The sequence below is a fragment of the Metopolophium dirhodum genome, chromosome 1, assembly GCF_019925205.1.
Source record: "Metopolophium dirhodum isolate CAU chromosome 1, ASM1992520v1, whole genome shotgun sequence".
In the NCBI taxonomy this organism is placed as follows: domain Eukaryota; kingdom Metazoa; phylum Arthropoda; class Insecta; order Hemiptera; family Aphididae; genus Metopolophium; species Metopolophium dirhodum.
In genome coordinates, this window is record NC_083560.1 from 64220023 (window position 1) to 64233663 (window position 13641).

Sequence of the window (13641 nt, forward strand, 5' to 3'; positions counted from 1 at the left end):
CACAACTGTGGATTTTTAATTTTTTTTATCTGCCTTTGAAACAATAACCTAGGAGCCTTCTATTAAATTTTCAAGCTTTTTTAACCAACAAATAAAATTATATTGATATTTATAGAAAAATTATATTTACTGAAAATGTCCTTAAACAGCTCAAAATAAGTCAAAATATTTGGAAAATGTTATGGTGTATAGGAAATGCAATTATTAACATTCAGTCAAAATGTCTTGTCCCTACGGTCATTTGGTTTAGAGTTATACCAAAAACCAAAATCGATTTTCTCGAAAACAGATTTTGCGTAAAAATTCCCGTTTTTCCTTAATTTTTCTTTTGTTTTTCATGTCGCTTTCGAAAACTACTGGGAAATTTTTACTTTTGACCCCCTAAAGTACCAACTAGATTCACGTTCCTATCAGAAAAGTTACTGTTGAAGAAAATCCAAGCACTTTTACTGTCCTAAAAAGTGATGACAGACACAAAAATAAAAAAAAACACACATCATTGTAAAATCAATACATTAATCGCTTCGCTCAGAATCTAAAAATAATAAAATAAAATGTTTATTGCTGATTTGCGTTTCTAAGAACAAGTATTACGCAATATGAAATACATTAGGTAGTTTTGAACCCGGTTATAACGATAGTTTTGAATAAATAAATATTTTGATTCTGATTTACAGCAAATAATTAGTAAAAACAAAGAACCTTATTGGCAAGAAGTAGATTTATCTACATGCTAAATCGTGCATATTATAATTATTGCCAATTGGTTGCCATCAGAGCCTATATTTCGTAAAATATGCTGAACCTAGTACCTACTATCTATGATATAGTCACAACGTATTTACAACGTCCTTTGCGGTCATCGGTGGTTCGAAACTCCTTGCGAATACAAATCTGTCACCACTCGGTACTCACCAATGCATTAATGCACTATGCAGCTCCATGGCTTGCAATAATTCATTCGTCATCGTTACCGTAATGGATGTCGAGACTGTGTTCGTACCACACAAAACGTTAATTTTGACTCAGCGTTTAATTCGGGACGGACATCAATTCAAGAGTTGAAGTTATTAGGATGGTCTGGTACGATTATTTGCCTCAAATAGTCGCGGGAGTTATAACTTTATGGGGTAAGCATACATTTTTACAGATCTAATTTATTGTTTTTTTTTTCAGTTTCTTACAATATACAATATGATATATTTATTATTATAAACATTTATGTATTGTATCGAAAGTGAGCGCAATTTGTTATTACCTGCTTGTCACATGAATCATTTTACCTAGGTTAGTAGGTCTTAACCTTCCTATTTATTCTTGTTGTTAGGTTGTCAATGTATGTAATAATAATATTATATGCTTTCATATTATTTTCGTATACAATTTTAAACAGCGTTAGGATATAATTATTGACGTAACCTAAGCCAACCATCGAGTAAAATACTTAAATATCTACATAAAAAAAAAATGTCTCTGTGTATTTTTGTTCATTAATATTTTTGTATGTTAAATTTTATTTGTTAGTAAAATATTGACCTCAAAGGTTTAAATTCTTGAATTAGTAAATCCACTAGCATGATTTCCGGAGTTTTAATGTTACATACAAATTGCAAATAAATGAAGTAAAACATAATACTGCCTACAACCTAACCTATATTGAAATATTATAATTTCGCTGCAAGCTTAAATAATAACGAAAATAAATTACGCTGAAAATCGGGTTACGGGATGTCGTTACAGCTGGGCATACACTGCTGTTATTATTTAAAATTTTATTTTAGGATCCATAACTGACAATTAATTAAGTGATATAACATAAATTACAATAAGAATAATTGTTTTTTTTTTTATTTAGGTACAGTAGTTATTGAGTCATACTAAATATTTGTTATATTAATAAATTACGTGTTTTTTATGCTATGTATTATTGTATTATCTATAATGGTATTTTAAATTGTGAGCAGAGCGATGAATGCTTTGGTTTTAAATGATGAATGTTTTAATTGTTATTTTTGTGTCTGTCATTAATTTTTAGGGCATTAAAATATTCTTAGAAATATTGGCTGGCATGCGACAACAGGGGCGCATTTACGGTTTTGGTGCATGTAGCGCACGCTGTATTAAAGTCTCCAATTACGGCCTAATTTATTACATCTTCTAAATTCAATGTCTGAAGTAAATCATTCTCTATGCATTGTTCGATGGAAAAGTGAATTTATTAGGTGAATTAAGCAGGTCAACATTTAAAATTCCTAGTAGTTTTCAAAAGCAAGGGGAGAAACCAAAAAAAAAATAACCAAGAAAAAACGGAAATTTTTAATCAAAATAGGTTTTGAACAAAATCTTGACAAAATCATTTTATGATTATATGATAATAAACAAATAAAAATAATTCAACTTAACCGACTACCGTATTAATGATAACAATATAATTATACTATAAAATATCTTAGGCTGACAAACCGTCACATATATATGTAGTAATGCAACATGTACATTTAAAAAAAATCATCCTGTACTAAGTATATATACATTATACATATCTAGGTGTAAATCTTTTACTGTCTTAAAAGGCGATGACAGACACACAAAAAAAAATTAAAAACATACCATAACTATAGAATACTATTGCTACTATTGTAAAATTAATAATATAATTGACAACAACAACTGACATTTTAGATTCTGAGCGAAGCGATGAATGTATTGATTTTACAATGATGTCTGTCATCACCTTTTAAGACAGTAAAAGTGCTTGAATTTTCTTTAACAGTAACTTTTCTGATAGGAACGTGAATCTAGTTGGTACTTTAGGGGGTCAAAAGTAAAAATTTCCCAGTAGTTTTCGAAAGCGATGTGAAAAACAAAAGAAAAATTAAGGAAAAACCGGAATTTTTACGTAAAATCTGTTTTTGAGAAAATCGATTTTGGTTTTTGGTGCAACTTTAAAACAAATGACCGTAGGTACATGACATTTTGATTGAATGTTTATATTAGCATTTTCTATACACCATAACATTTTCCAAATATTTTGACTTATTTTGAGCTGTTTAAGGACATTTTCAGTAAATATAATTTTTCTATAAATATCAATACAATTTTATTTGTTGGTTAAAAAAGCTTGAAAATTTAATAGAAGGCTCCTAGGTTATTGTTTCAGAGGCAGATGAAAAAATTAAAAATGCTTGGTCACAGTTTTTATTTATAAGCATTTAAAGTTCAAATATTGACAAAATACGGAAAAATCATGAAAATTAGCAAATTATTTTGAGTTAAGAATTCATAAAAATTTTTCTTTTTAAATCTAAGATTTGAAAAGGTAATACAAGATTGTCCATAAGTTTGTCTACCTTTATCAAAAAAAAAAATGTCTACAAGAAAGTCAAATTAAATTTTTATGAACGTTAATAGCAGTTGAAAAACATTAAAAATACATAGGCACAATTTTTTTATATAAGCATTTAAAGTTAAAATTTTGACAAAATTTATCAAATTTATAATTTAATAATTATTTTGTAGTTAAAAATTTATAAAATGTTCAACTTTTATAGCTAAGAATTGAAAATTGAAAACAAGGCTCCACGTAAATAGGTTATTTCTAAATTACTTTATTCACAATAATATCATCAAATATACTTGGTAATATCATAGGCTGACTGACTGTTATCGGGGTTTGTGAAGTTGTACTGCTGTACAGTAGGATACAAGTGGGTCACTGTAATGGATAGTGTTAAATTTGAACTCAATGATATAATATCATTGTATAAGAAAAACGATTCTGAGCAAAAACAGAAGTCCGTGAAGTTGGCCGCACAATGTCAAAATTTTGGCTCCAAATTTTGTCAATAATTTGTAAGTTATTTGTAAGTATTTGTAAGCACAATTTGGTAATTTGTAAGTATTTGTAAGTACGAATGTAGAATTTGTAAGTCATCCCTTCCTTAATTACCCCAAAAAGAAATTGGCCGTGCTTTGTCGAGCTTTTTGAACTTTGACTGTTTCAAATCGTCCTGCGCAATTTGTAAGTATTTGTAATCATAAATTTAAAATTTGTAAGTCATTCCTCCCTAATTTATTCGAAGTTGGTCGAAAAATTAATAAAAAAAGCAGATAAATCAAAAAAATATCTTTATAGGATAAAAAAATTTAATAGAATAAAAAAATCAGCTACCTATACTTACAAATACTTACAAATTGCACAGGACGATTTGGAACAGTCAAAGTTCAAAAAGTTCGACAAATCACGGCCAACTTCCTTTTAGGGATAATTAAGGAAGGGATGACTTACAAATTCTAAATTCGTGCTTACAAATACTTACAAATTGCGCATAACGATTTGAAGTACTCAAAAACTTTGAAATGCCAAAACGGCCAAGTTTCGCGGAAGTCAGCCGTGATTTAAACTTTTGAGGATAATTTAAAATGTCTGTACTTACAAATTACCAAATTGTGCTTACAAATACTTATAAATAACTTACAAATTATTGACAAAATTTGGAGCCAAAATTTTGACATTGTGCGGCCAACTTTACGGACCTCTGTTTTCGCTCAGAATCGTTTTTCTTATACAATGATATTATATCATTGAATTCAAATTTAACACTATCCATTACAGTGACCCACTTGTATCCTACTGTACAGCAGAGCGACATTCACTTACCCACCTTTTTAAATAAATAAATTGGATTTTTTTTTCCCAAACTTTAATTTTATGACCAACTGCTATGTTAAAATTTAAAGAATAATAATTTAATACTTTAATTTATTTTTTTATAATATATTATTTATTAATATTTATTTGACATTTTTTTCCCGTAGCTTTTTCCTGACTATCATAAAAACTACTAAAAGCGTTAGTAAATTAAACATACTTCCTAAAGTTCGATTGTAATTTCGAAAAATTTGTTGAATTATAAGCTCAAAACAAATACAAATATAAATTGTAATGCAATTATTTCATGGGATTTTTGAAAATAAAACATTCATTTAAGGTCCTATAAAATTGAAAATATAAAATCGACTTCCTAAAAACCCTAGATATTTTGTCAAAGAGTTCATACATGTATAAAAAACTAAAATCAAACATTCCGAAGTATGTGTGATTTACCACCGCTTATTGGTCTCAAACAAGTGCTACGATCCCCTGAAAACACTACGTAGGTACGTTAACGTACCCTCACCGTATGCTTAACGATATTTATAGGTAATTCTCAGAATTATCATCTGCGGCTCACCGCCGCCGACCACTAAATAATTTCGTACCTAATAATTTATAATTAATAATATAATAAAAACGATTTTTAAAAAAAAACTATCCGCCGAACAACCACAATGTGATATATAATACAATTTTAGGTCTATTAAATGAAAAAATACACAAAATTTGACGCTGCAGCTAAGTCTCTATCGTGTCTATACGTAAATACCTACTAGATACGCCCCTGACTGACCGTCACCGCTTCGTATATATAGATAATCTATCATTGAAATTTGAGTTAAGACTTAACACATCTATTCAAGGCTGGGCATTAACGAGTTAAAAAGTTAAAGTTAAGTTAAAAAGTTTATTTTATTTTAACTTTTTAACTTAACTAGTTACTTTTGGCTTTTCATTAACTTGACTGTTAACTTACTAAATTTCTTTCTTAATTAACGTGAAATTAACGAGTTAATTTTTCATTTTAAGAAGTAAGTTAAGTTAATTTATTTTGTTTTTAATTTTATAATATTTCACTATTTCAGTCTATTTTGTTTTCATGTCAAAAAATATGTATCTTAAATTGTTTAAAGTTAAAAATGTATATTATTCGAATCTAATTTATATGGAAATACTGTATAAATACTGTATTAACACTATATCCTAAAATTTAGTTTTGGTTTGGAAAAAAATTAAGTACGCTAGCATTGTATAAAAAAATTAACTTTTTTTAACTTAATAAAAAGTTAACATAAAGTGTGGATTAACCTTTAACTTAACTGAGTTAACCTATAGTTAAATTAACTTTTAACTTTTAACTTTTTGTTATTGGTGCATATTAACGTTAAAAAAAATCATTAGCTTGCCCAGCCTTGCATCTATCACAGTGACTTACTTAATTACGACGTTGAATATAATAGTTGAAAAATGAATTATTAAAACAGTTAGAAAAATTATACCACATTAATTTATTGTTATTATATTATAATTTTCAGTGTTGAAAATCTCTTACTTTTTCATAAAACGTAGATATACACAATCTTCAGTAGTTTATAAAAATTCTACAGAAGAAAGCGATGTCTATGGTAGCAGTGAAAATGTATTTAATGAATCTTCACCAGAAAGCTTGAATTTAGATCAAGAAAAAGTAAGTACCTATAAATATAAGTACCTATATTATTATTTAATTCCTAATTAAACTTACCTAGTTGAATTCTGAAATGAATTTTGTTTCTTTATTGTTTTAAAGGCATTCCAATACCTTCTGTAAAAAATACATTCTTTCGTTTTAAAGCTTACTTATTCTTAATAGATACTAAAAATACAAAACAGATTAATATTAAATGGAAAAATATTTGATAAATTTTTATCTAACTATTTATAATATTTCTTTTGCGTTTTTGTAACACGGCCTATTATGTATACGTAATGTCAATATTTTATTTCAGAGTGAGGAGTTATTGAAATTAGTTGACACAGATTTATATAATAAATAGTGATGTTACGAACCCTGATTTTTAAGGTCAAACCGAATCCGAACCAAACTCTTCTTTAAATTAACGAACTCTAACAGATCAGAACCTACATATTTTTAATCAAACTCGAACTGAACTGAACTTTTCAAATATTTTATCGAACTCGAACCGAACATTAAAAAAGTCCAATGGTTAAAAATGTATTATTAATTTATTCATTATTGTTTACTATTTAGTATTTAGTATTTACTATAAACTAATGATTATCTTATAAAATATAAAGTTGCTTGCTAGTAAACTTGCTAGTTGCTACTATTTCTTATTATTTTTTAATTACATTTTGTATCAAATTTCGAATTATATAATTAAATATTAATTTAAATATTGTCATCTAAGAACACTAATTTTTCAACTGATTGAGGTGATAGCCTTTGTCTTCGAGCTGTAACCAATTGTCCTGCTTTGGAAAACATCTGTTCGCTACAAACTGACGTTCCTGGAATACTAAGGTACTTCAACGCAACAGGAACCCAACTTGAAAATTTTTCAGTATTAGTTTTATATTAGTATATAATAAAGTATTAACCAAGGACGGAATGAACGGTACGATAGACGATAGTACAAATACAAATGTTCACTGTTCAGTAAAGACTAAAGAGTAAAGATAGAAAAAAAACAAGACCGTTGAAAATATTGGCTGCAGCCAGTAATCAGTTATTACATAACAATTTATAATAATATATAATACTATTAGATAAGATATTAATAATAAGCCACAGATATTAAAATTGAAAACAACCAAACAATCTATTTTTGTATCTAGGGTTTTTCATAACCAGACCCCCCTGCACCGCCTGGCGTAGTGAAGTTGTATCACGGTGGGCTCGGTGAAACGCGCGGTATGGGAGTATGCCGCGCGCCGCCGCCAGTCACAACACGCAATAAATAATAATAATTATTAATTACAATAGGATCGCCGACTTGTTTTTAAATTCTCTAGATCGATTGTCGAACCGAACTATTAGGTATTTGGTTCGGTTCGACTATTTGAAATTTTCAGTTCGAAAATCGAACAGTTCGTAACATCACTAATAATAAAATATACTGTGACTTAAACTTTGATACAACTTTAATGAGAAAGGTTAATTTATTAATTATACATAGGTACCAATCTCATAACTATTAAATCGGAATTAGGATTGCGACTTACGAGTTCATATAGGGAGGTAGGCTTTTTTCCACTTTCACTCTATAAAAACATATTTAATAATTTTTCTACGATTTCGAGGGGAGGTTGGGACCAAACCACTATACCCCCCTACCATTGTGTACACCTCATGATTTTTATTTGTCTTTCTTCACTCATTTTAAAGTGTTGTTAATTGTTGTACATAAATAACATTTAAGTATGGATATTAATTTTAAACTCATGATAAAATATAAATATATAATAATGTAACCTAACGACTCTGGGACCACGAACAGAATAGCAAGTTATACCAAATAAAACCTTTTTTGGCACCAAACCCAAATCCTCCGTTATGTAGATACAAGACGACAACAAGTGATATGGTCATATGGACACGAATAAAAATTGGCCACACAAATATAATCCATGTCCACTTAATGAGAAGAGAACTGAGACCAACCTACGAACTCTGCAACAACTCACTTATATCCATAAAACACCTCCTCCTAGAATGCCCAAATCTAACCGAAGAAAGAAAAATTTTTCCACATCTAACATTAAAAGATATTTTAAGTATAGACAATTTTAACTGTTTAATAACATTCCTTAAAATAACCAATCTATATAATAGAATTTGAATAGTTACTAAAAATATGTATTATTATTACTTACAGTTTAACTATTATTACCATTTCCGTTGTACTGTATTGCCTTTTTTAAATATTATGATAATTGTAAATAACATGTAAATATGTTTTGTTTCCGGCTAATGACTATAATGTTAAAGTCATAATAAATGAATTAAAAAAAAAAAAAAATCTTTGATTTCTTAATAGAAAATGGTGGATATAAATAATGTTACAAGATGTAGTGGCTATGGTTCAACTGAAGATGAAATGCTGGAAAGTAAGAATTATACTACAACTCAAGATGTTTCAGACACCTGTATATTTAATTCTGATTCACATTCATCGATTATGTCATGGGAGTCTTGTCATGAAGGAATCAGCCACTCTGAATTGGACTTTGTAAATCATCCAGAAATATGCAAACCGCTCAATCTATGCATGAGGGACAAAAAAAATGAAGTGTGTTTAAGTTTTCCATATATCTACTATATCATAATGTCTACCTATTCAAGTGTATTGTTTTAGTTGACAATTTATGTTCAAATAAGATGTGAATGAAATAAATATATTTTTATTTATTACTTATTTTTATAGACAGGGACAAATAAGATATGTAAAACATTTTTCACGGACAGAAAACATAAAAGCATAAAAGTCATACAAAAGAAAACCCCAGAAGAATATTTAGAAAAAAAAATAATTGAAGATTATGATCGAGTACGATAAAAATATAATATGCTTTAATTCATAAGAAAAACTGTATGAATATGTTTAAAAAGTGTAAATTTTAATTTCTTTAATACTTCAGATTTTTCTAACTGAGTAAACTGAAGAATGAATTTGATATTTTGAAGCACACTAAAATAGTATACAAAAATCAATATTCAATATACATTTTATAAAACAGTAATATAATCAGTGGCATAGCCAGGAATTTTTTATGAGGGGGGGGGGGCTAAGTATACAAATACAATATGTCTTTTATTTACACTTTTTTATTTTTTTATTAATCTTGTTAAAATTCCAAGGTCACCACAGTGGAGGCTATAGTCCTCTTAGCCATCTCCCTGACTACGCCACTGAATATAATTATTATTTTTGTTTTTGTAGCGCTCCTCCTTAGATTATAAAAAATATAAGAATTTAGACTATTTTGAAAATAAAAAAGTATATGTACCTAATTATCTATAAATATCACTAAATTTAATACTTACATTTTTTTTATAGCACACACTAAATAATGACAATTTAGATAACACAGAAGTATGTAATATTATAAATAAATATCAATAAATTGGGTAGGTACGTGAATTGTATTTATTTTTGATTATTATAGCATGAATTGAAGCATGAAAACAATTTGGAAATCACAAAAGTATATATATATAAATTTAAATATAGCAATAAAATAAATAAGTATGTAAATTAAATTTTTTTACAACTATTTTAGCTGTCTTCAACATATCAAGGTGAATTGGAAGATGAATACAATTTGGATAATACAGAAGTATGTAATATTATTTATAAATATCAATAAATTGGGTACATGCATAAATTGTATTAATTTTTGATTATTATAGTATGAGCTCAAGAATAAAAACAAATTGGAGTTAACGAAAGTATACATATAATATAAAAAATATCACAATAACACAAATAAGTATTTTCATTAAATTTCCTTATAATTATTCTAGATCTCTTCTATACATCATGATGAATTAAAGGATGAATACAGTTTGGATAACACAGAAGTATGTAATATTATATATAAATATCAATTAACTGATCACATAAATTGTATTTAATTTTGATTAATATAGCATGAACTGAGAAGAGATGCACACAATTTGGAGATCACAGAGGTATACATATATAAATTTAAATATAGCAATACATTAAATAAGTATCTATTAATTGTTTTATTATTATTGTAGCTCTCTTCTACATACCAAGATGAATTGGAATATGAATACAGTTTGGATAACACAGAAGTATGTAATATTGTATATAAATATAAATTAAATGAATATCTACATAAATTGTATTATTTTTTGATTTTTTTAGTATGAGCTCAAGAATAAAAACAAATTGGAGATAACAAATGTATACATATTTTATAAACTTAAATATCACAATAAAACAAATAAGTTTATTCGTTCAATTTTCTTAAAATTATTCTAGATCTCTTCTATACATCATGATGAATTAAAGGATGAATACAGTTTGGATAACACAGAAGTATGTAATATAATAATATATAAATTTCAATTAACCGAGTACATAAATTATATTTAATTTTGATTAATATAGCATGAACTGAGAAGAGATGCACGCAATTTGGAGATCACAGAGGTATACATATATAAATTTAAATATAGCAATACATTAAATAAGTATTTATTAATTGTTTTATTATTATTGTAGCTCTCTTCTACATATCAAGATGAATTGGAGTATGAATACAGTTTGGATAACACAGAAGTATGTAATATTGTATATAAATATAAATTAAATGAATATCTACATAAATTGTATTATTTTTTGATTTTTTTAGTATGAGCTCAAGAATAAAAACAAATTGGAGATAACAAAAGTATACATATTTTATAAACTTAAATATCACAATAAAACAAATAAGTATATTCATTCAATTTTCTTATAATTATTCTAGATCTCTTCTATACATCATGATGAATTAAAGGATGAATACAGTTTGGATAACACAGAAGTATGTAATATAATAATATATAAATTTCAATTAACCGAGTACATAAATTATATTTAATTTTGATTAATATAGCATGAACTGAGAAGAGATGCACACAATTTGGAGATCACAGAGGTATACATATATAAATTTAAATATAGCAATACATTAAATAAGTATCTATTAATTGTTTTGTTCTTGTTGTAGCTCTCTTCCACACATCATGATGAATACAGTTTGAATAACATAGAAGTATGTAATATTATATATATAAATATAAATTAAACAAGTATATAAATTTTATTTATTTTTGATTAAAACAGCAAGAACTCAAACATGACAACAATTTGGAGATCCCGGAAGTATACATTTATAAATTTAAATATCGCAATAAAATAAATATATATCAGTTTAATTTTTTTAAAACTATTGTAGATCTCTTCTAAACGTGAAGAATTGGAGGATGACTACAGTTTGAATAACAGAGAAGTAAGTAATATTATATATAAATATCAATGCATCAATTTAATTTATTTTTGGGGTATTTTAGCATTCTTCAAACGAAGATCATGTGATGCTTGCAAACGTTCTGGAGACAACTAGAGTATACCTATATAAATTTAAACATTAATAAATAAGTTAAATAAGTACATAAATATATTTTTAACTATTGTAGCTTTCTCCTATACATCAGGATGAACAAAATTATGATTGCAATTTTTTAACAAGCCCGGAAGTATATACCATATTTATAAATATTCATATGTTTAGTGCAATTATATTATTTTATTTTTATTATTATAGCTCTCCTTAAACAATGACAAAAGCATTTCTAGTATCGATAGTCCTGTAAGTATTTTTTAAATTAGAAAGAGTTATTATATGATAAAATTGTTAATGTTTATTGTATTACATCAGATGTCTATAAAATATTTAAATACATTTTAAATTGATAGTATTATGCTGTTATTGTTTAAAATGGATAAGCCGTTCCAATTTTAAATTAATTGTTAATAAAAATAAAACTAATAATACTATACGTATTTTGTAGAATATCAAATTTCATTATGATTATGATGAGGTTCAAGACATCGACGGATGTTGCAATACTTGTTCGTCTGAATATACAGAATCATTTCCGAGTCCTATATTCTACAACGATAGTTTAATCGATGATATTCGGGTAAGCATAACCTAATTACATAAAAGCAGTAAGGTAATATCCCTTGTGTAATCCTAATTTGTAAATGTTGTTACAAATTAAAACATTTCTTATAGTTATGAAATACTCAAGTTTAAAAATAAATCAATATTGTACCTACAATATAAATAAAAATATGTTATGAATACATTTTACTGTATAGGACATGTATTTAAAATTTCACAAGAGCCAGTGACATTAAATAAAATATGGTTTGGTTTGAATTAAATATGTTTTTGGCTGATATTTGATAACAAAGTTAATAAATTACAAATATTGAAATATGTTGGTACTCATTTCTTATAACTATATTGACCCGTTAGGTTGTAACAGTCAATTCTTTTAATTGTTTGGACCAGCGTTTCTCAAACTGTGGGTTGTCAGTCAATTTTTGGTGGGTCGTGAACATTTTTTTGAATTATATAGATTCCAAGAAATTTTTGTTAAATTAATATTAAATATACTTATATTATTATAGTAATATAGTACCAAAAATTACGTGGGTAATAAATAATAATTTGTCGTATATTTATTTATTATGACGGGTATTAATACGCCTCATTATTAAAAGTACATTATTTTGTAAAAATATATTGATTATAAACATATAAAATAATAAATATCCCCGTAAAGACCTAATAAAAGTAATAAACAAATTTTGTTTTTATAACTACTTTTTGAAAAGTTAAACCACGTGGGCCGTGAAAGATTTTTTGGGGGAAATTTGGGTCGAGTTACAAAAAAGATTGAGAACCACTGGTTTAGACTGTTGTGTACTAGGAAAATTATACCGTGCAGTGGTTTCCCATTGCCTTCTGCACATAATTAGGTAGTAATAATATTTTAATATAGATTTAAGTTTTTTAATCCATAAATTTAATAAAATCTATGCAGTAATTTTTTTTTAATTTCATAAAATATACTAACTATTCATATTCAATAAATTATTAGTAATGTCATAAATAATAATATTGTAGAATCAAAAATCTTAAGTTAAGTAAAATACAAGTAAATAAATAAATAAATAATTTAAATTATTATTAAGTTGGATTTCATTTCTTCCATTCTGAATGTAATATAATGTAATGTAGTCCATGTTCTATTCATAATTACTATCTAATTTATTTTATAATTTTCAGTATGTGGAAGACTATAACGATATAAGCTTTTTTGATCCATCGTTATCAGATGATGCCATGAATGAAGCTTTTGTAGAAGATTAAATAGTATTGTATGTAAAAAC

General features: G+C 26.6%; 1 protein-coding gene across 1 annotated transcript; it reads left to right on the forward strand.

The window, feature by feature from the left end:
• Nucleotides 1-1075: 1075 nt before the first annotated feature.
• LOC132940726 (uncharacterized) lies at nucleotides 1076-13621 on the forward strand. The gene is made up of 24 exons (XM_061008445.1): nucleotides 1076-1130; nucleotides 6193-6344; nucleotides 8698-8949; nucleotides 9085-9207; nucleotides 9718-9753; nucleotides 9827-9865; nucleotides 9941-9997; nucleotides 10071-10109; nucleotides 10185-10241; nucleotides 10311-10352; nucleotides 10425-10481; nucleotides 10555-10593; nucleotides 10672-10728; nucleotides 10801-10842; nucleotides 10915-10971; nucleotides 11045-11083; nucleotides 11162-11218; nucleotides 11521-11559; nucleotides 11633-11686; nucleotides 11748-11801; nucleotides 11874-11933; nucleotides 12002-12046; nucleotides 12249-12380; nucleotides 13538-13621. The coding sequence occupies exons 1-24, from the start codon at nucleotides 1076-1078 to the stop codon at nucleotides 13619-13621; spliced, it is 1668 nt and encodes a 555-aa protein (XP_060864428.1).
• The last annotated feature ends 20 nt before the right edge of the window (nucleotides 13622-13641 follow it).

What these genes read in the sequence shown, in the direction of transcription:
- LOC132940726 (XM_061008445.1), top strand. Translation starts at nt 1,076, where the DNA reads ATGGTCTGGTACGATTATTTGCCTCAAATAGTCGCGGGAGTTATAACT. An exon ending in TAATTGAAGATTATGATCGA is followed by an intron (nt 9,208 to 9,717) that starts GTACGATAAAAA and finishes TTTTTTTTATAG; the next exon opens with CACACACTAAATAATGACAA. An exon ending in GCAATTTGGAGATCACAGAG is followed by an intron (nt 10,843 to 10,914) that starts GTATACATATAT and finishes TTATTATTGTAG; the next exon opens with CTCTCTTCTACATATCAAGA.